At 46.5% G+C, this 24973-nt stretch overlaps 2 protein-coding genes and 1 non-coding gene across 3 annotated transcripts in view; 1 reads left to right on the top strand and 2 right to left on the bottom strand.

The window, feature by feature from the left end:
* Window positions 1–3100: 3100 nt before the first annotated feature.
* TRNAR-ACG (transfer RNA arginine (anticodon ACG)) lies at window positions 3101–3173 on the bottom strand. The gene has a single exon. It is a non-coding gene; the product is annotated as a tRNA-Arg (tRNA).
* Window positions 3174–8538: 5365 nt separating this feature from the next.
* Window positions 8539–12347, bottom strand: PolG1 (DNA polymerase gamma, catalytic subunit tam). Its single transcript, XM_070522208.1, has one exon. The coding sequence runs from the start codon at window positions 12204–12206 to the stop codon at window positions 8694–8696; it is 3513 nt and encodes a 1170-aa protein (XP_070378309.1). The 5' UTR covers window positions 12207–12347; the 3' UTR covers window positions 8539–8693.
* Window positions 12348–12856: 509 nt separating this feature from the next.
* LOC139047971 (ubiquitin thioesterase OTUB1) overlaps window positions 12857–24973 on the top strand; it is a 29776-nt gene continuing 17659 nt past the window's right edge. Inside the window, exons 1-3 of the mRNA XM_070522207.1 lie at window positions 12857–13040; window positions 13429–13481; window positions 17900–17998. Coding sequence (XP_070378308.1) covers window positions 12962–13040; window positions 13429–13481; window positions 17900–17998 — 231 coding nt within the window. The 5' untranslated portion in view covers window positions 12857–12961. The remainder of the gene's footprint in view (window positions 13041–13428; window positions 13482–17899; window positions 17999–24973) is intronic.

The following is a 24973-nucleotide window of genomic DNA, read 5'->3' as shown; positions in this document are numbered from 1 at the left end:
CCAACTAATATTCTGCCGTCCTCGGCTGCACTTCTCTTCCTTTGGCCCCCATTTTGTAACTCTAATGGTCCACCGGTTATCCACGTTTTCACTCTGATCCATCTATGCATTCATTAATTTCTCCGGCGGTCGGATTCCAGCAGAGGACCTCTAGCGCAGAAGCCCAATAGTGTAACATTAAGATGTGACGGACACCTTAACAATCGACTACGGCGTGCCTCGTAATCAGGTCGTAGTTCTGGCGTGTAACCACGTCACCATATGTGAAAACTGGGGGCCCATTCCAAAAATAGTGCAGTCTAAACATTTCGGCCGGTCTCGAATTTAGTGCGTTAAACAAAAAAAAATTACCAGTCCGATGCCCCTACTCCACTCTCGCTAGGGGTGACGCCATAGAATGCCGCACGCAGTGATCCTCAGAGTTTTCCTAAATGAGTTGCTAGAAGGAACCTTGGCAACTGGTCCGACGGGGATCATGCGTAGACTGCGTAGTGCATGGATTTGTCTAATCATGGTGCGTTGCTTCAATCGTTTTTGATTGAGAAGACGAAAATCCGAGCGGCCCGATTTTTTATTTTGGGGGGCGGATGCAACAACAAGCAGCCAACAAACACTTAGGCTATGGGAACTATAGCGAGAAATTTCCTCGCGTTTTTTAACTGAAATGTAAGGATGATTAGATAAAGGGAAATATCAATAATGATGAGCAACACATAATCAAATACACATAAAAGTGGACGGAAGAACAGCCTTTATTATCCTTCTTCATTGCAATAATTTATTGACTATTAAAACAAATTCACTTCTGTATCGAACTTCGAGGCGAAATAGGCTAGTCGGAGGCGCGCAGCTGGCTCCAACCTTTCCAGTAGGACACCGTTTGACCCTATCTAACCTACCTAAAAGGCTGTCGGTGTGGCTCAATTGTTAGAACATCGCGGTTTCAGCTCCCACTGACGGCAAACTACATTTTTTGTACAATTACATTTTCCCTTTACCTTATCTGTTGTACACTCTACGAAAAGAAATAGGAAAGTTCCCATAGGATTTCCCTGGCCTCGCGGATATATATATATATATATATATATATATATATATATATATATATATATATATATGTATATATATATATATATATATATATATATATAGTCATATCATGAGAAGCCAACAAACACTGACACCAAGGGCCACATAGGGGAAATTACTTGTGCTTAATAAATGGAATGAAGAAACGATAAATTAATGGAAATTAAAGTGGATGAAAAAACAACTTGCCGCAGGTGGGAACCGAACCCACAACCTTCGCATTTCGTTTTTTCATCCACTTTAGTTTCCATTAATTTATCGTTTCTTCATTCCATTTATTAAGCACAAGTAATTTCCCCCATGTGGTCCTTGGTGTCAGTGTTTGTTGGCTTCTCATGATATGAATAATAAAAATCGGGCCCCTCGGTTCACCCCCTTTCTTCTCGTTTATTACATAAAAAGGGTCTCGTATCCGGCAACAGTGATGCCTTCAGGTAGCATATGTGGGTTTATTGACCAGTTGCCTTCACCCAAAAAGATCACGTTCTCGTGACGCCTGCGGAAACAAGGACGTTCCACGTCCGCCGCCAAGGTCTGTGAGTGGTGGCGCTGGCTAACACTCCCAGGGTTTACTAGTACACATAAATACCCAAGAAAGTGGATGGCGAAACAGCGCCGCGGTAGCTCAATTGGTAGAGCATCGCACGCGAAATGCGAAGGTTGCCGCTATTCCAGCCATATGTCACACAAACCATGAAATAACGAAAGCAACCACACCCGCCCTTACCAAGGCGGTGTTGAGAACGCTATTCCGCGCATGGGTGCAGCGTGTAGCCTCGTCAAAATAAAGCTAGGGCCATTAGCATGGCGCCTAGATTATTTAACGCGATAGCTCTAGAGCGCACGCTCGTAGAAAAATTCATCTGCGTCGAAATTAAAAAGAAATCACCGCTTTTTCTGCTCATTTGTTTCGTTGAGTCGAGATCGGACAAGTTAGTTTCGCTAATTTGGGTTGATGACCAGGGAACCGAAATTTCTTCGTTAGATCGGGAACTTCGTAAAATCGGGTTTCGTTAGATCGAGTTGTAACTGCACTCACTAATTAAATTAAAGGAATGAAAGGTCTCTGGTATCATATGCAGCAACTCTATCCTGCACAGCTCGAGCCCACCGCACTCCTAGATTTGGTTAGGTCTCCCGCGCCTGTTTCAATATGGTGCGTGCGCGCGCCCCATGCAGACGGACACGTTCCGCCTTGGTCGGAGGAGTTGGACAACCCTTTTGCCTTGCTGGCCGACTCTCCTCGCGCCATTTCTGGACCATGCGCATCGAACGCGGCGACGCCATAACCGAGCAAGCGTGACATTTCTGCGGAAAGTTGCGCACTTGTGGATCTTGTAGCGCCATGGTGGACCCTGGTTTGAGTTTGATGGGGGTTATACCTATTACGGTTGAGCCAACTCTCTGATAACTCTAAACGTATTAACTGCCGTACTCTCTGAACTCCGTGCGAGTGGTTAAATTTAGCTCGGACTGCGTCATTCGTGGCGCGATAACGGCACCACCCGTGCACGCGACAGAAGCGTGATCGAGTAATGGCTTCCTTCCTCTACACAACGGTGCCAAAGCAAGGCGCGTGGGATTAGTACTATACGGCTTCTAAGACATAAGCCATAATGCTATAACATGTTTTCGTTACATCTATGCCAGACTTGCTAAGATTGCAGCTCTGTCAACGTGCTCCTTGGTGGCTCCGTGTTGCTTTGGGGATACTATAAAAGTTGCGGTAGGAAGGAAGGAAATCAACTTTATTCAGGTCCTGCAGGCCACGAGAGCTTTGGGCTCTCATGGAGTGGGCGTCTCCCACAACGCGTGGTTTCTAATTGATGACGCTAAGGATAGTTTTTCACGCAGAAAGCTAAAAGAAAAAAATGCGGATAGGGCATGACGAAGAAAAGGAGGAGGGTGCAGGGCGGAAACACATATACGAGATGAGGTGAACAGAGGGCAAGAAAAGTTGGCAAAAGAATAAAATAATAATGAAGCATAACATAAGAAAAAAAAATTGTTACGAGCTTGCCAGGATTCGAACCTGGAATCTTCTGATCCGTAGTCAGACGCGTTATCCGTTGCGCCACAAGCCCGGACGACGTCAGAGACACTACATAGAAATATTCTACTGCATAATTTTGCTAACGCTAGGTTTTATTCATGGTTTCATTAGTGCTTTGCTGTTTAACACGTTCTTCTTGAAGAACGGCGTAAGGACTCGATTTTGTAGTTAAGCAGTCCACAATTTCCGAAGCAGACTGGCTGTTTCTCTGGCAGAAAATGACAATGCATACTGTCATTGCTCTTGCTGGTATCCCAATGGTTTATTCGTGCTCAAGCTTTGCCCAGAGATAGTATATTGTAGCCAATTTAGTTTTATAAAATGTTTGAGAGAATTACTAGCCCGTTCCGTTCACAATAAGTCCAAGAAAGGGGCGTCGTCTGCTGCGACGTGATGATGATGCTTGAGGTCAAATCCCATTGCAGTGGCAGAACGACGCACATTGCCCGGTTGGGCCAAAAGAGTAAACGAGAAAGAAAAAAAACAACTACTTGAAAAGTTAAAGCTTTTCTACAGCTAATTTGATAGCATATGGGGTGCAGGCGATGTGAATGCTACTAAACGTGGCGCCATCTACCATAGACACAATGAACACTGTGCATTCGACCGTAGCCTCAGAGCTCCGCTCGATTTCGGATGCCCTGATTCGTCTTAGACATGACAGATGGCGCCAACGCTATTTTCGCGGCAACGAAGGCGTAGTTACGCAGGCAAAGCGCGCTCGCACAAAGGGGTGCAGTTTTCGAAAATGTCCGACGTTCTTATCCGCGTTAGTTTAGGTTGGGGAAGAGAAAGCATAAACAGCTTATTTACAACAGCAAAACAAGAGAAATCACACCACTGAGAGTTAAATCGTGCGATCACGCTGCACTTTTCGAAAATGTCCGATGTTCTCATCCGCGTTAGTTTAGGTTGGGGAGGAGAAAGCATAAACAGCTTATTTACAACAGCAGAACGAGAAATCACACCACTGAGAGTTAAATCGTGCGAACACGCTGCACAAGATGCACGGTCACCGCGTTAGCGTTAGGAAGCGTTAGCTAAATACATGGACGGAGAAATCGTTTTTCTCGGCAACCACTGAAATAAATTTGATGAGGTATGTTGCATTTAAAGGAAGAAGTTACGATATATTGGCTGTTGGAAGCAAATTTTCGATTTAGACAAATTTTTTTTCTCAAAAATTGTTGAAAATTGCTAGTTTTTGAAAAATGAAATTCGCGTTTGGATAAATCACGTCTTCAGGAATATGACGTTTACAACACTGTAAATCCGCAGTAAAAAAAAATTATGAAAAAGGCTATATCACAATTCTGCAAAGCATCTAATAGCACGTCTAAGAAAGTTGGTGTACGATACATTATTCTCAACTACACGACTAATATGTGAATAGAACTTTTACAAAACCCCTGAAAACAGAGTAACAAGTTCACATAAGATATTAATTGATGTACCAAATTTGGCTGCTTTAGGTGCCCTAACGGGTACAGCTTACAGAACTATACAATATATGTTTTTAAAGCAGAGGTAGAAATTTGGGAACTTCGGGCTTCCAATTTTTCTTAAAGCTTACAATTTCTCAAACTCTTCTAGAAGATTCCAGGCCATAAATCAAAATTCTGCTTCTACAGTCACTATATATAATTTTACTTTATTCTTCAAATGCAAGAAATTTCATTGACATCGCTCGAGATTTCCCCACAAAAGCATTTCTGCATTTTTACATGCACTTGAATACATAGGTGGCAGCAGAGTTGGCCCAAACTAAAGCGACCAAAGCTGCTAAACCTTCCTCTTAAAAGCAACTGCCATGGTATCGGCACACGTGAAAAATAAAAATGAAGAACAAAACACAAATGAAAACAAAAGGTGCAGACCCCAGGGCGCAGATTCCTCCACGCTTACACATTTCCGCAGAGACGGCGGCATCACAATTACGTGACTCCGCTCCACCGTCAGGGGCATGTCAGAGGGACGTGTACAATCTCTGGACCTCCACGCCAGCACTCACTTAATGGCAAGATAAAGCATGTCGCTATCTTTAGTTTTATCAAGGGGGCTTAGTTGAAGCAGATTAAAGAATTTTAGCAAGGCGCCCACTTTGGATTTACAAGGGATGGGCCAGGCAAGCTTATAGTGCCCACAAACGTCAGTCATTAAAAAAGGCTTAGTACAAAATGCAAAGAAAGTGAAAAAAAAAAAGGCGACGACTCGCCAAGTAACAACTTTTCCTATGATACTATAAATCAGCATGAAAATAAAATCTTCATATGGAGTTGTTGTTTCAAATAATCTATTTGCATGGCATATTGATAGCCTACAGCACAGAAATACGTGGAAGGCTAGATGACCATAAAATGCACGCTGCTTTAAGTAAAGTTTAAGGACCAAGAATGGATTCGTTTGCGAAAGTTCAGTTGTCTGCTATGCATAAACGCCATCTCTTACGATGCAGATTATATTGTTGAAATTCAGGGTTAACTAGAACACTGGCAAATTGTGTGCCGATAGGTCACTGAAACGGGAAAAACCAGTCATGCCGATGGAAAACCAAGTAAAATGCGAAAGGACCAGCAGTTTAGCAGCAATATTCCACGCACACATATGGTGCTCCCATTTCTGCAACATTCAGTATGTTGCCACTGCAAGCAAAAGCTGCCGCCTATCCCTACGTGTGGTCGTGCGACCTCTCACGTTCCCTGAAAGCGTGACCTGCGCGGCGTAACCGCACAAGTTGTCACGATATGCAAACCATGCCGTGTGGTTGCAATGGCTAAGTGCCACAGTGGAACCTACCTACTCGTGCCATGTGCAGCCTACACAACTGTGAAGGTCTACAAATCACCGAAACGGTGACAAGGATGGAGGGAGGTGTTGCATAGATACTTTCACACAGGGCACAAATGACCCGCAGCACCACACGGCACTGTGCTCCAGCCAGGAAAGCCGGATGTAAATGCACTGGCGTTCTGGAGAGCGTACTCTAGGGAATCCGAAAACGGGACCATGGCTTGTGAAGCTTGCGAAGTTTGTGCAGCAGCGCAAAAGCGTTCTTTGCTAGGCCTGCATAGGAGTAGCTGCCAGCTCAGAAGACTAACCTAATGGCTTTGAGCCAAACACTGTTTAATATAAATTTTCACCCTTTGGGGCTTGAGTCAATTGTCCCCAAACAATGATACTGCGGCACCTAGTCTAAATTTCCTTTTTTGTGTAACCACAAGTGGAGGTGCTTTAATGCTGTGCGTCTGGTACTTCAAGGTCACGAACGGCACGTGCGCATCAGCTTGGCGTGGCATTCTTGACAGGAAAGCAGCAAGCGCAGAGTTTAAACGTAAACACAAGCAAGACAGACGACGATTGCTACGCGAGGACAAGATGAGCCCCCAAACGTTGTTAATGTTTTTTGAGAGCGTAGAGACACAAACCCACTTTTTCACTGCTTAGCGCAGCGTCAGCAAGATGAGCGAGTAAATTATATAACTGCAGTTGCAGCAACCCCGTAGGATCACTCGGCATATGCGGTCCCTCAGAGTGAAGAGCCATTTTTTTAGCCGTGGTGCATTAAACAAGCCAGACGTATCTCACACCAAAGCATTTGTGTGCTATGTGAAACCACAGGCAGAAGTGCACGTAAATTCAGTAAAAACTTTTTTTTTAAAGTTTGGATTCTGCAGTGTCTTTCGAATGGAAGCAGAACACAAAACCTATGACAAGGTAAGGTGACAGCTCATCATATCTCCTAAAGCTTAACACCATTTCCTAGCACCAGTACTAGCGATACATTGAGCTATTTTAGAATCCCTTTACCGAATTTTCTTGCACATGGAGAACAGCAGCAAATAGATGTTACTGCGACGGCAAACATGATGCATGACCTTCGGTGATGTTCCGATGGCCTTCTGAAGCCTCCGAACTGCATACGGTAGAGGACCAGTCCCACGCAAGCAATCAATTCTGCCATAAATAAAGATGCAGATAACAGCGTGAAGGTCATTGTGAAACCACCATACATGTCCCTATTATGCAGGTTTACTGCGCTACTATAAACACAAGGCAAACAACCAAGGCACAGGTACAAGCCAGGTGTGTTGGTTGTGGTTGCATTGGTGGTGCTCCTTACCGCGTATATATATATATATATATATATATATATATATATTTTTGCTCCACCCGCCCCCCCCCCCCCCCTTGTGGTAATGGTATGAACCAACTCTGGAGTATTGGCCAATCCGATCTGTCCTGCCCGATTAGGTGGGATGGAAATCCTGCGCTATATAGGGTATTTTTTTTTACAATTACAAGAATATTTTAAAAATCACCCGTAACGTGAAGCACAATTATACTTCTTGAGCTAGATTACTTGCAGATGCAGGCATTATTTGCATGCGAAATCAGTATGAGTATTTCAATAATTAACATATTTCCCAAAGTACTTTTAAAATTAATTACTTAAATTAATTACTGTCACAGTTACTTAAAACGAATTCCGCAGATGACGCCAGTTTTGATGTGTGCATTCGCAAAGTTTGCGACGGAATGCATTGGTGTTCCCATAATTTTTGAGCTTCAGTGTATCAAAATACCACTTGTTAAAGGTAAGTCGAACTGCGTACCTCGTTACAGCGAATTTTTCTGCGCTTATCTCAAAACTTGTACTAGATTCAAGATTTGTTGCAAGTGTATGCGCCTCATGAAACCACCAGCTTCAATTTGTGTATTTCAATATGTAAGTAATTAAATATAAAGTTCATTAGTAAAATTTTATCAAGAATTGTTACTGTTACGATAAAACACCTGGTAAAACACTAGCATTTTCGCCTGGTCTGCTTGTGCCAAGACCGCGTTGCAGTTTCAACCATAGGAACAGCGTGTTGTGACTTCTGAGCGGGTTGTAGATGCTTTTAGAGACAAGTTTGCAATTTTAACCTAACCATCAAACACAACGCCTGAAGGTTATACATCATGGGATGGTGCTGTGCTACTAGGAGACAACCCAGATTCGAAATTGTGCCCTTGGAACAAAGGCAAGAAAATAAAAAAGATAGGCTTGTATTAAGTACAACTTAGCGCGCATCTGTTCCGTTTCGATAATAGTACCATCAACTTTACTCATGCATGCACTTGCTAAATCGCAGATGCAGTTACCATTAAATGCGCAGTCTGTAGATTACCACATCAATATACAGATGCTATAACACACACGGTGGTCAAAGCCTTGCATTTTCCCAAGAAAAGTGTGAATCATTGATGTGACAGACGCAAGCTGAATAACACAACAAATCTATTAGGGAAGCTGTTTCGTCATTTACCTAAGAACGCCTACACTGCTTCATCCCGTTAATCAGTATTGGCCTGGCCTGACGGCAATGTAAACAAATTAGCAACACAAAATATAGTGAAGTTGCAAAAGTCATCATTTAATCGCCTAGAAGCATGATGTTAGTCGATATGAACACAGGAACACTTGCCTTACTCATGTGAAATGGACTAGAACTTAAGAGAAGAAAGCAAACAAAAAATCTGGAAGTAGCTAATTACACATTACAGGTGATCAGGCTGACTCAGCCTCACGTGACAGGAAGCCCCCTTTTGTCTTTTCAAGAACTGCATAAATGTCCAGCGCTTCACCAGGAGCAATGCCATAGCCCTCTTTCAATCCCTGAGGATTCGACGGCGTCACGCAATCCATGTCCACCTCTTTCCTCAGCACAGTGTCAACTTCGATGCTGCTGAAGAAAGCCACACTTTGGGGAAGGTCCCGCATTCCCAGTCTCCAAGCGAAAAAAGAGCGTGTGAGCAGATTGGTCACCTGCAGTGCCAAGGCAGCCCTGTACCTGTCCTCAGATGCAACCAAGAAGCGCACCTCATCGTGGATGCTGACGGCAAAGCGGCCGCGAATCGCAAAGTCCTCCATGAGCCACCTCATGGTGACGAGCATGAGGTGAAGATAGTCCACCGCCGAGCTCTGCACGACCCAATTTATGCGGCTATTGAAGAAGTTCGTGTTCACAGCAGCAGGCTCCAAGGCACGGCTGATGCAGCAACCCAGAACTGGAGTCTTTGGAACTTTTGAGTTTGCAATCGCTTCGAGTTTGTTGAACATGTGGGATTCGCTTCCTCCAGACCAGACCTTGCGGGCACCTTGGATGTAGACAGTTTGGCCGCCGACATTTTCGCCGGCGTGCACCCTTACGCCTTTCGTCTGGGCATACATCATCTTTGCTTTGGAGGCGGCCTCCTGCGAGGTCAGCCTGTGATTGAACTGCATGAAGAGGCGCTGCGCAAATGGTAGCCCTGCACCGTAGATGCGGGCGTAATTGATAACTTTGGCTTGGTCCCGACTGATGCCGACGGAATGAGCAATGCGGCTGTGCATATCGGTACCAGTTGCTTTGTTACCCTGGAGGGTCATCCACCCAAATGCTGTGCAGCCGTGCATGCCGGCAAAGTGGGCATCGGCGAAAATGGAAGCAATCCAGAGTTCCTGAGAGTCTACATCGGCACCTACAATGTGGTAACCCTTGGGAGCCTGAATCATGCACTTGAGCTCGCTACCCACACGGTCTTTGTAAGCATTGCTGGCTGTCAGCCAGGTCGTCTCGACACCTCGTCTCGTTACTGTGCCAGCCGGAATGATCCGTGGCAGAATGACGCCGTAGTCGGAACGCTCATCAGCTTCGAACGTTGTCGGCAGTTCGTCCCTGTCGAACCACACCACCATCTGTCCCATGATGCGATCACGAGCGTTCTTCCAATACGAAATCATCTTGCTCAGCGACAACACCTGATTGGCTTCTGGTTTGTCGCTTGATTGCAAGGTTCCATCAGAAACCTTGGGCAGAAAGTCTTTGGCAAGTGGGTTTCCAACTCTCTTGTGAGGGCCATCCTTGTGTGGGAGTCGAAAGAAGCTGCACCCTTCAATGCCAATGTCTGTGTCGGCGTTTTCCTCCAGTTGTGGAGTATCATTTTTTTCTCCCAGAACTTTCCGCCAGAGTTCTGTTGCCCCTTCTTCTGGAATTTTCTCTAATTTTTTCCATGCTGAATCAGTGTCACTACTATCTGAAGAGCACCTCTGGTAGCCACAAACCTTCAAGAATTCTGCAAGAGGAAACTTTGGTTTTTTTTCGTCTGTGCCTGCTTCTTCCTTGACAGCTGCAGAAACAATTATGGACTTGTCGCTCCCAGCCTTTGGGACCAAGTAGCCCCAGCCATGCTTCTCATCATAGTGAACAGGATAACCATCCCACTTTAGCCTAAGCAGCTTTGGCACTGAACGCATTTGGGTGCTTATTAGGTAGGGCCCAGGAGCCCAGTCTGGGTTGTCCTCGGGGTTTGAGGGAGGCTTCGTGCAGAAGTCACGGTACCACGCAGGATAGCCAGGCATGAATGGCTGCACCTTATACAACAGCTTTGAAGTATCAAAGATGTGCCGGACTTGCTTCAGCAATTCTGTTTCAGTAGGAACTGGGCTACTGTTAAGGTCTGCCTCTGAAAGTGAGGCTGTCCTTGAGGATGGCTCTGAGTAATTTTCCAAGGGCTTTTGCGAACTAGATGAATTTGGTGGAACTGCTTTCTTGCAACTGGTTCCTGAGCCTGCTTCTGCCTCACTCGCATGAGCCAATGGCTTCTTTGAGGATGTCATGGTCTCCTTTGTGCTCTTTGAAGAAGCCTTTGCAGGTGTCTTTTTGATCCTGATGCTCTGAATTGTCCAGTCAAGGTCCCAGAGCCATGGGTCCTTCTTGTATGCTTCCCCATGCAGCAGACGGCATGCACCATTGGCAATACTTGTCAGCATCTGCTTCAGCTCCTGTTGGTAGTCCTCGTAGATCGAGTCCGCCTCTTTGAGGTAACGCTCCCAATTCTGATTCACTGGAAGATATGCCGTCGACATCTCCAACATGCCAGCAAATGACACTGGGTGTGGGAACCGCTCGAAGTACAGCGGGAGAAGCTTCCCGAGTACCAGATGGGTAGCGACCACGTCATTGGCACAGTAAGTCATCAGCTCCTGGAAGTTGCCAGCAATGTCCTGTAAGGTACCGTTCACGAAAGTGTCCCTAGACTCTTTTTTGAGCGTGCTGCCTTCGGAATAGAGCTTGTAAACGGCGGCGAGATTGTTGAGGGAGCTGAGGTCCTCCCACAATTCGACCGGAGGACCGCGCGTGGCCGCTGTCGTTTCCGACGACTTCTCCGACTTGCTAGCCATCGAAAGAGCTCGCTGGAAGCTCGTCAAGCCGGACACGCACATATGAAGGGACATGGTGTCCAGAAACCTCAGACGACTTCCTTCGATCATGTACTGCTCCCTAATGAAAGATCTGTCGAAGCCGACGTTGTGACCGACGATTATTCTCGCCGGCGACTGATGTGGGCCAGTGGTACTTTCTAGGGGTATGAGGTCGCTCAACTTGACGCGCTCTTTCCACCTGAACCGCTCGCCGACTAACTGCGGACTGCACCAGGAGTACCAGCAGTCGCCGGAAGCAGCCGTCGCAAGCGTCGGGAAGTGCCCTTCTCTTACGCACACCTCGACGTCGAAGACGAGCGACGTCTCATCGGGGTAGTCGACTACGATCGCGTCTCTCCCGTCGTTATGGTACTTGGTCCACCCCGGCGCGAAGTTCCAGCGCGGCGGCAGGCGGGGCAAGGTCGTCGCGCTCAGCGCTTCCGCGGCTAGCCTGTAGTCCTTCGAATAGCGACGGCCGAGCTCCAAGAAGTGCTCTTCGAGATCAGAGCCCAGCAAAGGCGGAAGCTTGAAGTCGACGTCGGGCAGCGGGGTCGTTGTATGGCCCCACAGTTTTTGCTCTTTCAAGTGGCGCACGCTCCTGTCAACCGCTTCGCGATCGAGCTTGTCGCAGACGCCGCCGAAAACTTGCCGATGCAGCGCCGGCGACAGCATTTGCACACCGATGGGATTGAAGCGGCGCGCGTTGTCCGTTTCCGCGGCGCCGTTGTTGCGGTCTTGCAACGCAGTCTCCGAAAGCGAGGTCGCATTTTGGCGTCGGCTAACAGCGACGGATCTCTCACAAAGACGAGGGAGGCGGGCACGGAGCTGCGTCAACATCGAGAGCTGTTACTACAAAAGTTCACGCACATCTTTCACCAACGGACCGAAGTGCTTAATCGCAAAGTTGCGCTTTCCTCTGAACACGCGTGTTTTGTTTACGACGGTTCCTTCGGCTCATTTATCTAGACTTGACCACTACATAAAACTCGACGACACATCATGAAGTATGATGTTTAGCAGCGCCGCTTTTGATACATTTGGCCATTTGGAGGCGTGCAAGCTTGCGCGCCTTTCATCTTGAAGGCTTGCCTTAACGCACACATACTTTGCATAATAATGTGGAAACATTCGGGAAATATAAAAGGTGTGAATTGTCCGCACTAGCCAGAAGTGAAAGATTTTATTAAATAGTTAGAAATATGAAGCTACCCATACCCCGCATCATCTTCGGGTATTAAATTGACAGTGTAATTTTGAGAAAAGCCTTGCCGTGTTCATTTTCAAATGTGTTATATTGAGTAGGAATGACGCACGTTTCTGATGCGCGTTCTTAATTAACGCGTCTGTTTATAAACTGAAACATGACGATGACAGCTGAAATGCAGTTTGAATAGAAATTTATACCGAGATGAGCGTCCTTCTATAGGGAAAAATATATCAAAAAGCTCTCACACATTCGAACAAGCAGGCGTTTATAAAGGCATTTTCACCTGGCTGATCTTTTACCGTATCTTCGTTTTCGGCCGCGCGGAAACCGAAATGAAACGTCAGACGCCAGCAGGCAGCCAGAGCGCAGATGTCGCCACTCGAAAATGAATCCTTCAAACGTAAACATGGCTGATGATGTGCGGCAAGCCGCCCCAAAATCTCCCTCGAATAACGTGATATCGGGTACGTTGTGACCAGCGGTCATTGTTTTTTAAATTGTCGCTGGACGTAGCATTTCGAAGCTAAAAAGCCTACAGCGCAGATGAACGCCTAGCGCTGCTCCGAGCTATTCGGCGTCCATTGTATCGGCTTCCTAAGCCTGAATCCGTGCTTCCATTTGATATAGAGGGGTCGATTTAATTTTTTTCGCTGTGGAGCGAGCGTTCACGTCCGCGTTTCATTTAACCCTGACGAATCCTTACGTGATTCTCACTGCGAGTGCTGTACGATTTAATCTGCTGTCATTTGTATGACAGGAAACATATCGTTCTTGTGTGCGAAGCTGTGTGACGGCGCTCAATCCGCGCACGCACGTTGACAGCGTTTTTGTTTTCTCTCCTTTTTTTTTCAGATATGAATCACGATGAAGCGATACTTGCACAGGAGAAAGAGATTGAGCGCGAGGTGAGTTGCATCGCCGTGTCATTTGTCAGAAAGGCATTCAAACTTTGCATGTCGGCGCGGAGCGCTTGATCAAGCCGCTTCCGAGTCCTGGCGCGTTGGATATCTTTCGCAAGCCGGCTGATTTTACTGAACGATAGCTGCTGTCTGCCGATGCGTTCAAATGTTTTCTTCTGGGGAGTATGCTGGTACAATGAAACGCAGTCAATGCAAGTGAATATGCTGTTTCAAGTAACCCGGCGCCAAGTCCGTTTGAACCAGCGCAATGCTACCATCTGATTCACAGGAGCCGAAACCCGCTACCAATACAGTATTTATTTCTTGGACGCTAGCTTGCTCATTGTGCGGTTGTCGCGAGGTTATCAATGGTATTCCAGAATGGACGGGGTTTTCTCAGCAAAGCAGCTAATTTGGTGAGAGAATCTTGTGTTCTATACATTTCGTGACTGTTCTTTCCCAATGCTGATTTTGTGATAGCATTAGCAGCGAAACACGTTTAAGATTTCTTGCCGTAGACAAATGGCGCAACATTCCTGCTTGTAATCTGGCACACACATACCGGATGGCATTTATGCTTAGGACAAACTGTTGAGAGCAGGGTTGCCAGATTTGGCTACTTTGCGCCAAATTGTCTACTTTTTGAGGCTGTTGGCGGGGAAAAAAATTCCTTGGCTACTTGGCTACCTTTTTGGCTACTTTTGAAATAGCTTGACTATTGTAATAATTGGATAGAAACTTGTGTAGCTCATATTATGCAGCAACATTAGCATATATTTAGGCCAACCCGCAACAACGACACTTCAAATCATTTCAAGCTGGTCCATCATCATTGTCAATCAGACTGGCGCTTTCATTTCATGCAAAGAATTTCGCACTGGTGACGTCACAGCATGTTCCATCTTCGCATTGACGTTCCGCGTCAGGCCTTCCACCTTCCACACATAGGGCTTCTTCGATTTTCGGAGTTCTGGCAGCCCGCTGGCAGCCAGACGGCAGCCAGACGGCAGCCAGACGGCAGCCAGCTAGTGCCGGTCCTGATGGGAAGGCAACGTGAGGTGGGATCCTAAGACAACCCGAAGCTGCCCGAAGTTTGCAAAATCGAACACTTGGACAGCTGGTCATGGGATAAACGTAAACATGCTACCAGAATGTCAGCGGCCGGTCTGGCCGGCGCGCTCTCGGCCTAGTCGGTCCATTTATGTGTTCCCAGCTTGAAAACATGCAGCTGTTTTCTGGAATACGATCACTTTTGCGAGATTTCGCGCGGCTGGGCATCTCACTTTGCAGAGCGTAGCAAACGGCCTGCAACGCGTCCGATGCCAAGACGCAATATCGCACGTAAATAACCGCGAAAGTGATCGAGAGCTTTGAACTTCTTCGAGAAATGTGCGCCAAGATTAACTCAAACATTTACACTGTGATTCTGATTTGTGATAATATTCTAGTCATATTACATGCTGATCAAAGCGCTCTTAGCTGTAGTCATTTATGCACGTTTCATAATATTTTTGTATGTTCCTGCATTTACTAAAAGCAACTTTAAGTGTTGACTGTGATAATGTCTTCAGAGTTGCATAATAAATGAAAATGCAACGTTTTTCCATAGCGTGGCTACTTTTTTGGCTACATTTCTCTATGTGGCCAAAGTTGGCTACTTTTCTGGCTACTTTCCGAGATTTCTTGGCTACTTTTCACATTTTGTACCTGGCAACCCTGGTTGAGAGTATGTAATGCTCCTGTCATGCCGACAAATACTGTGTCATTTTGAGTGTGTGTGCTTCACCGTGCGGGTCATTAGGGCAAGGTTTAAGGACATGCATTTATTTAATGCCTGTTCTGTTAATTTCGTTTACAACTTATGCCTTGCGCATGCCACCTGAATAATGCAAAAAAAGAAAATTAATACCTGCCAACTCTCCCGAATTTTCTGTGAAGTTTAGGAATTTGTGCTCATTCTACGACCTTATGAACATTGTGTTCAGTTTTGCAAAACTTAATTTGCAAAAAAAAAGTTTTGATTGTTGATTTCCGATCGTGCTGTTGAAAGTCTTCCAATGTTCAAAGGATGCAACGGGGGGGCTACTTGCTTTCAGCGAGTTCACGCAGATTGACAACTGGAATGTTGCTGAAAAGTCATTTCTATATAAAAAAGCAAGTCTCATGAATTCCAGGTCTGTTGCTTCTTGTGTGCTGCATATAAAGGCAAACCATAGTTAACTGCATATGTATCCCTTAAGCTTTTGAGAAAAATAATGTGGTTATCCCTGCCTCCCTCCTTCTGTGCTGTGTTCACAAGATCTTTAAAAGTTGTAAAGCCTGTCGTAGGTTGGCATGTGTGAAATCACCTGGGCAAAAAGAATACAGAAAAGCAAGAGGCTTAATTTTCTGTTGCACACAGGCACACGACACCAGCTGACACTGAAGTCAAAGAAAACACCTTTCTCTTTAGTTTAAATGTAAAAATGATCATAATAAAAAGGGAGATGAATGTAACTGGCACATCGTAGCCTTAGTTGCTTTCGCACCATAAACCTTACATAATGAACTGACAAAAAAAAAGAACAACAATAACTTGCTCCAGGTAGGAGTCAAACTCGTTTTACATTATGCATGCAATGCAGTATCATTGAGCTATAGCAGCAGCTGTTCTCCTGTGCACTTTCTTGGGTATCTTTGTGTGTACACTATATTTACACTAGATGTGTGTACACTATCTGTGCGTGTACACTGGGAGTGTTAGCTAGCACCACTCGTGCCTGTGGCAGCCATCACATATAACACTTGGGAGCACGGAACTGGCTTATAAACTTAAATTTTTTGGGGCTATCACTATGCAACAAGCAAAAAGGATAAGGGGAGCCGTGAGCTTGATTTTTTTTTAGTTCAATTTTTTGGTTAGTTGCAGCTGCACAAAGCCAGCAGACAGTGAATCCAGGCAAGTCATAGGGGAGATGAAGTGTTCTTTTTGATTGAAATGTATACATAAAGAACAGTGAGTGAGGGGGTATGCGCAGGGGTGCTGCAACGTTCCCGACTCCGCGCACTATGTGACGCCTCTGGTTGAAAGATTGTTTCATATCCGCCGCCATGGCCAGGAGTGCTGCTGGCCAATACTTCTAGGCCTATATTTAGTACACATAAGCAAATACCCAAGAAATTTGACGGGATAATGGTCCCGTGGCAGCTTGCCTAAACACCATACATGTAATGCCTCCCGGAAGGCGTGGGTTAGGCTCCCACCTGCGGCAAATTGTCTTTACGTGCACTTTCATTTCCATATTTCTAAATTGAAAATAAGAAAATAAAATTTTCCCTTTGCTCCCTTTGAACTCATGCCTGTAGGTTTCATGGGGTGGTTACGGACAGAAATGCAAAATCTTCAGTTACCCTAACCCTTGTCTGCTGTTCCAAGTTTGATGCTGCTTACGTGCTGCGTGTAAAGGTGAATAATCGTGTATAAAGTGTGTGCATATCTAACAAAAGGTGGGTACTGAGCTGAGGGCAAACTTTGAAAAAAAGAAATGCGTGCCGTCCATCCCCCCTGTCCCGACCCAGGATATAGTTCTTGCAGGACTATTCAGAATTTTAATGTTCACAAGCTGGCAGGTATCCCACTGTATGGTGCATGTTAGTAGCCGTATACAAAGGAAAGAAACAAGAAAAAAAATATTAACAGAAAAAAAAACCACCACACAGGTGTATTTCTGTACCCACCGAGTTGTCCTTGTCTCTCGAGTGCAAAAATGTTCAGGCAAATTCAAAGGCTTTGTGACAAGTCCAAGTATAAGACAGGCATGCACTCACGTCTCGTACAAGAGCGAGAACGAGAGTTCTTGTGGGAGGCACCTGTCACAAATACGTACAAAATTTCACACTTCGGTCAACAGTCTAGAGCACTCAAACGCTGCGCTCTACAGCAGAGAAAGGGCATCAACACAGCGCCTGCTTGGTTCAAGCTACTGGACTCAATATTGTGTTACCCACACACCCTTGCCGCTGCTGCAAACATTCTCTCGATTGTGCCAGCAATGCATAGGTATTGGTTCCGTTGCATTGCAGCGGCACCGATTCACTGCTCTAGACACAAGTGTGGACAACTGTACAAGAATTGAGGCACTTGTGCATTCTTCTACATTCTTGCACTTACTTATCTGAAGTGTCTTGGCAAGTTTTCGTGTGAGACACTTGTGCCTTATTCTAGGCTCTTTGGCGAGAGGCACAGGGTTTTTTTTTTTCTCTCGGAATGACAGTTCCTGTGTCTGTCACTGTCCCAGTTTTTCCCTGTCGTGTTTGAGCGTTAACAATGAGCCAGCGCCCAGCTTCTGCGGTTTACTATTCTCGTGTGTGCAATGATCACGGCTCACTGTGTTCCACCGGGTTCAAGTTTAGTCATGTGCACATGGCAACGTCCCGTCCTGCAGATTGCCGAGCGCATACCACTGGTAGACACGAAGCAGGATTTGGCCATCCTCGAGAAGGAGTACGCCCTGGACGATGAGGTCTACCAGCAGAAAGTCAAGGTAAGGCGACTCTGTTTGGCCGGTTTCTTTAGCCGTGTTGCAACAATAACAAAAGTAGCATTCTAATAGGTGTGTGCACATAGTGATTTTTGGGGCCGAATCGAATAGCGCCAGCATCAAATTGAACTTCAAATAGTTTTCAAATAACGAACAGCCGATATCACAATTTACATATAATTGTGTTCACATTTTAGTATATGTATATTTAGCAATTTCCTGCCATAAAATGGTATGTGCATTATGAAGCGCTGTTTATTTGAAGCATAAACGGAGTTCTATCTAAATATTTGAAATAAATGGAGTCAATAGCAGTTCCACCTAGCAGCTGAAGTAGTCGCTGCACTTAAATGCACTGCACTCCGAAGCATTTATTCAGGGAAATTTTTGTGATCGGGTGCTCATGGAGATTACACAAAAATACACCTGCCCGAAGTTTCTTTTCTCAAGCAGCTCCTCCGTGTAGGAGTAATCCTACACGGAGGAGCAATAGCAATCCAGGATTGTTATTGAGGTGCAGTTTTTTCTTCAGACTGAAGGATTGTGTGTCGAGGAGAAGCTTTGAGTCGAGACTTCTACGGGAAGTCGGACCATTGTTAGGCTATCTTCCCATGTAAGGTAATTGCATCCCAACTTTTGTTTTGCATCATCCTTGCCTCGTATGCTGCTCAAGAAGGCTGTTCTTCCACAGCAGTTCACCGAACTGTGTTCTCATGCCAAGGGCTAACTGCAGCGAAGTTTCACATTGGTTAAATAGATAGCAAATGAGTATTGCTACACGCGTGTGGCATTTGTTTGAACGAGGCATGTGGGTGCCGTCACTGCAGAAAAGAGGAGAAAGAACGAACTGAGCTCAGGCGGTAAATCTAACTGGTCAGTGCTGCAACCACTGTTGTAAATATAACCTGTAAATAGTTGCTCGTCTTACTGACTCGTCCTTCACGTAATATTGTGGTGGAGGTGGAACGTTCCCCGTCCTCGCCACGGAGCTCCGAAGTGGCTGCACCGTCCTCATCACAGCCATGGCTTCCAATGGACCCACTCGATCGCCACTACACCTGTGGCGCCATCCAGAACGTACGTTACGGTTCCTTGTCTCCGTGATCTTGGGACATTCTCCGCCCAAAATGGCGTTGACGCCGATGACTTGGTCAGCATGTATGAGCGTGTTAGCCAAAGCCACCACTGGGACCCTACCATCATGCTTGCCAATGTGATCTTTTATCTGGACGGGACATCGCCTGTCTGGTTTCACACCCATGTGGTCGAGCTCTCCAGCTGGGACGTTTTAAAAGAGCGGCTTCGCGACCTAGTTGGCAACCCGTCAGGTCGCCAACAGGCTGCGGGAAAAGAGCTTGCCACCCGTGTCCAGTCGTCAACCGAATCATATGTCTCCTACATAAAGGTAGTGCTTGCCCTTTGCCAGAAAGTCGACGAGCACATGACTGAGGTTGACAAGGTGGGCCATATCCTAAAAGGCATTGCGGACGACGTCTTCAATTTGCTCGTCTATAACGACGTCTCTACCGTTGACGCCATCGTCAAAGAATGCCGCCGCTTCGAGGTAGCCTAAAGCCGCCGTGTCGTCCCACACTTTTCTCGGCTCCCCAACGTCCGTGCCACGTCCTCTTGCTGCGCTCTTACTGCCACACGACCATTTCAAGAGAACGTCACACATATCATTTGCCTTGAGATTAAGCGGCGAGTCTGAGCCCCCTTCATCCACGGCCCCTTGACGGTACCTTTGGCCAAGCAGCTCCCAGTATTTCCGTTATTCAAGCAGTTGTGCGGCAAGAAATTGCAATCTTTGGCATCTCTACCGCCTGCTCTGTCTCCCGACCTGATTCGGCACCCATTCCCATGTCCACAAGCTGTAATGACCAGTATTTCGCCCCCAGACCACGCAATCCTGCTGAATGGCGAACCACAGATGACATACTGATGTGCTTCCGCTGCCACCGCATTGGTCATGTAGCCCACCAGTGGCGCACCACCTTGATGCCGCCGTACTGGAGCTCATTCCCTACTCCTCGCCCATACGCCGACGCTCGCCGTTATTCACTTCGCTGTCTGTACCCTACTTCCTATGCCCCTGACAGCCGATCGCCGTCGCCTCAGCGCCATCGCTCCCCATCACCCCAACCTTGCCACTTTTGCTAGCTGAACCGACGGACGGAAAACTAGGCCATGCAGCTCTTGGTTGTAGTGCTGCATCACGTTCGTCCTGTTCAAATCCTCCGTTGACGCTCCTCACCAACACGAACCTAATTGAAGTAGACGTCGATGGTGTTCGTTGATGGTAATAGTTGATACTGGAGCACAAGCGTCCATAATGAGCGCGCTAACCTATGTCATCGCCTCAAAAAAGTTCTTATGCCTGCCATCACTCGAGCCGTACGCATCGCCAATGGTGCCACTGTTGCCGTCAGGGGTATGCAATGCTCGCATGGGAATTGCTGGCCGCCAACTTACGGTCCTGTTCACCGTGCTGACTAGTTGCCCTCATGACCTAATCTTTGGGCTCGACTTTCTAACGACGCATTCTGCCCTCATCGACTGTTCCAGCGGTACGCTGCGCCTCGAGCTTCCTCTTCTTTCAGACGTTTGCCCCGAACAACCGAGCACCCTCTGCACTGCAGCGTTTGTTTGCTTTCCTCCAAAAGCCCTAACCTTCATTGAATTGGCCTCAACGGCAACCGTGCCTGATAAGAACTATGTCGTCGCACCTATTCGTGATGGCCTCCTAGCGCGAGACATCTCTGTGCCCCACTCTGTCGTAACCCTTGCCGCTAATAGGATGTGTCTGCCCCTTACCAATTTTGGCTTGACGAAGCGTTACCTGAAGGTGTAGCAGTGGCCACGCTCCGGTCACTGACAGACGACCACGTCACTGCTTTTGTAGCCGACGCGTCTCCAGATCCTCCTGATTACCCGCAGGATGCCTTAAACCTCGACGTCCCATTACGTTACATGGTCGCTCCATACCTTGCACCTGACCAAGCAGCCGACCTATATCGCCTTTTGCTTTCCTACCTGACATATTTCACACTGACAGTCGACCACTTGGTCAGACGTCCCTTGTTAAGCATCGGCTAAACACTGGCAATGCTGTTCCCATTCACTGCCGACCGTATCGCATGTCTACGGCAGAGCGACAAGTTATTCAGCAGGAAGTAAACAAGTGCTTGTCAGAGGCATTGTTGAGCCCTTGTCGAGTCCTTGGGCGCCGCTGGTCGTGCTCATCAAAAAGAAAGATGGCACGTGGCGTTTCTGCGTTGTTTACCGCCAGCTAAACCGTATTACTATAAAGGATGTTTACCGTTTACCACGAATCCATGACGCTCTTGACTGTCTTCACTGTGCCAAATACATTTCATCCATCGACCTTTCATCTGATGATTGGCAGATTTTCGTCGATGAGCAAGGCCAAGAAAAGACCGCTTTCGTCACTCCAGATAACCTCTGCCAATTCAAGGCCATGTCGTTCGGTTTATGCAATGCCCCTGCCACGTTCGAACGGAGGATGGACTCTCTGCTTTAAGGTTTAAAATTTTCAACTTGCCTTTGTTACCTCCGACAACATCCTTGTGTTTTCTCCTACATTTGAGATGCACCTTGAGTGCGTTGCAGCTATCCTAGATTTCTTCCGCAAGGCTGGGCTCCAATTAAACTCATCGAAGTGCCACTTCGGGCGCCGACAGATTACAGTGCTAGGCCATCTCGTCGATGCTTCAGGAGTACAACCCGACCCAGAGAAGGTTCGAGCAGTAACAGCTTTTCCTGTACCTCAGTCTGTCAACGACGTCCGGAGTTTTGTGGGGCTCTATTCTTATTTCCCACGGTTCGTGAAAGATTTCGCAGCAGTCGTTCGACCACTCACTGAACTTCTGAAGCAAGACGTGCCTTTTATGGGGGTTCCCCCCAGGCTGCCGCATTTTCACGTCTTATAACGATTCTCACCAGTCCACTGGTCTTGGCCCACTCTGACCTGTCTGCACCTACAGAGGTCCGAACCGATGCCAGAGGTTATGGGATCGGAGCAGTCATATCGCAACGCCAACACGGACACGACCGCGTTATAGCCTATGCTAGCCGGCTCCTGACAACTGCAGAGCGCAACTATTCGATTACTGAGCGCGAATGTCTTGCTCTCGTCTGGGCCGTTTCAAAGTTCTGCCCATATTTATATGGCAAGCCCTTCTCAGTAATCACAGACCATCATGCGCTCTGTTGGCTTTTGTCGCTCAACGATCCCACTGGCCGGCTCGGTCATTGGGCCCTCCAGCTACAAGAATATCCCTACACAATGCCTTGCAAGTCAGGACGCCAACACCAGGATGCAGATTGCCTCTCTTGCTACCCAGTTGAAGACGCAACATCTACATCTGATATTGACACCCACGCCTGTGTTCTCTCTGTTTTTCCACTGCTCCATGTCGCCGATGAGCAGCGCCGTGACCCGTCCTTGCGTATCATCATTGACCGCCTGTAATCGTCGCTTGCCGACAGTTTCCTTCAGTTATTCACACTTCAAGATGGCGTACTCTACCGCCACAATGTTCACCCCGACGGTCCTGCATTACTCCTTGTGATCCCTAAACACCTTCGCCCGCCTGTTCTCCATGAACTTCCTGACCTCCCCGTTGCCGGTCACCTGGGTGTGTCACGTACCTACGACCGGATCCGCCGACGCTTCTTATGGCCAGGGCTTGCTCGCTCAGTCCGAAGATACGTAGCTGCGTGTGAGAAATGCCAGCGAGGCAAGACACCAACGACGCTCCCTGCTGGTTACCTTCGACCACTCGACATAGCTGCGGAACCATTCTTTCGGGTTGGTTTGGACTTACTTGGCCCTTTTCCTCTTTCTACCTCTGGGAACAGGTGGATCGCTGTGGCCACGGATTAGGTCACGCGCTACGCCATCACCCGAGCGCTTCCTATAAGCTGCGCCACAGATGTCGGCAATTTTCAATCATGATGTCCGGGAAGTCGCTTCTGCTGCCGGGGGATTATGCTACACGCGTGTGGTATTTGTTTGAACGAGGCGCGTGGGCACCATGACTCCAGAAAAGCGGAGGAAGAACGAACTGGGCTCGCGCGGTGAATCTAACCGGTCAGCGCTGCAACCGTTGTTGTAAATACAACCTGTAAATAGTTGCTTGTCTTACTGACTTGTCCTTCACGTAACAGTATTATTAAGCGATGTTGAAGCAATCTTGAAGAAGCTGCAGGGCTGGTAATTATCTAATTTCCTTATTAACTGCCTTTGAAAGATCATGTGAGCAAACAACACATGCACCTAGTGTTTAGCAGACGTAAGGCAAATCCCAGACCTCCCAAGATATACAGCGGGCCAAGCAGTGCGTTGGAACGGAAACAAAAATGGAAAACGAGAAGAAGCTATTTTCGACTTGAACAAGGAGGTAACCGAAATATTATGATTTTGTTTCAGAGTGAAACCGAAATATTTTTGATAGGTTTTCGATTCAAGGGAAAAGTCTGCAACCCAAAACAATCGCCGTCGGGCAACGTCAGAATTGGCACGCATCTCCGGCAGAAATAGTACGAACAATAGCTGGTTGAGCGCTCCACTAATCTAACTAAGCCTTCTGCCCAGTGTACTAGCAGATCAGTGTCATAGCAAAACCCTGGGCTTGCACTCTGAAGAGCTTACCGTTCATTTGTTCGTTTAAGCTCGTTTCATCGGAACAGCGGTCTTGCATTTCACAGAGTACACTCGGTGACATGCTCCTTGTGAGGTAATGGTCAGTGCCTTGACTGAAGGCACTGAGCATGATTTCATAATTCACTTATTGAGAAAAATAAGTACTGTGTTTTTATTGTTACCTTCGAAAAGCTTTGCATGTAAGCCAAAAGCGTTACAGTTAGTTTTTTCCCCCCCCTGTTCCGGAGCAGAATTGTAATTGAATGTTTTTTTTCAGTGGAACGAAACTAAAACCAGAACGAAAAACATTTCGTTCTGGCACCCTGGCACCAAGAGCGCAATTTTCAGACATAATGCCGATAAACTGTACCGGTCTCAATGTTTCATGTTCTTCATTGATTCTGGCGAGTGACAGTGGCACCATATTTACTTTTGGTTTCAAAAACTCTTGCTTTTGATGGTGTGTTTGATAACTTTTTCTAATGAATTTACTGGTATGCACAATCACAAGGATTATCTTGTTTACAGTTAATTTGCCGTTCATTTTGAAAGGGAACAAATGGTGCAGACTGACAAGAACAGGAACACAGAGTAACAGAAGAGATGCAACTACCAACTGAAGTTTATTAACGGAAAAGGTTCACCTTTAAGTGCAACCAACTAACCACACTATGAAACGATGATAGTACGAGGAAAGAAAGAACAGTTAAAGAAGGAGCATGTCTGATTATTGCCACATGGCAGTGTGAACAGGTTGTCTACCAACTGGGAAAACTGGGAATTCTCAGGGATTTTCAATACTCTGGAAATATTCGGCGTCAACTCGGTGAATTTGTGCTTGTATCAGGGAAAATGAGCTGTAATTTTTTTAAAGGGAACGAAAGTTGCAGCAATGCTGGCTTGAGTAACAGAGAGGGATCGTAACGAATTGTCTTTGACACCATGTTGTCAGCTGGAGGAGTTGAGAGTGTACAGTCAACCACAGACTTTCGGGACCCCCGATAATTCGGGCGGCTTTGCAGCACCCCATAGAGTCAGTTATGTCGGAACGGTTTAGGTTGACTTTCCAGCTGCTTATTAGAGAGAATCCTACTTGTGACAAATTTCGGGCCTCATGCCAATGAGCTTGCTATCAGCTGATAGAAACAGCTCATACTCGGAAATATTTGTTTCTGTATGCATCTTTTTATTCGTATCTGAAAATGTTTGATTCACTTTGCGTTGAGCTTTACCATTTTCTTTTGAAGATATTTTATTCACTGTGCATCTTACTAACCCCCTCTCGTCTATTTTATTTTTGAATAAAATAAACA

This window comes from Dermacentor albipictus, chromosome 7, assembly GCF_038994185.2.
Source record: "Dermacentor albipictus isolate Rhodes 1998 colony chromosome 7, USDA_Dalb.pri_finalv2, whole genome shotgun sequence".
Taxonomy (NCBI): domain Eukaryota; kingdom Metazoa; phylum Arthropoda; class Arachnida; order Ixodida; family Ixodidae; genus Dermacentor; species Dermacentor albipictus.
The sequence above is the reverse complement of the archived record's forward strand: the minus strand, read 5'-3'. Positions and strand labels throughout refer to the sequence as shown.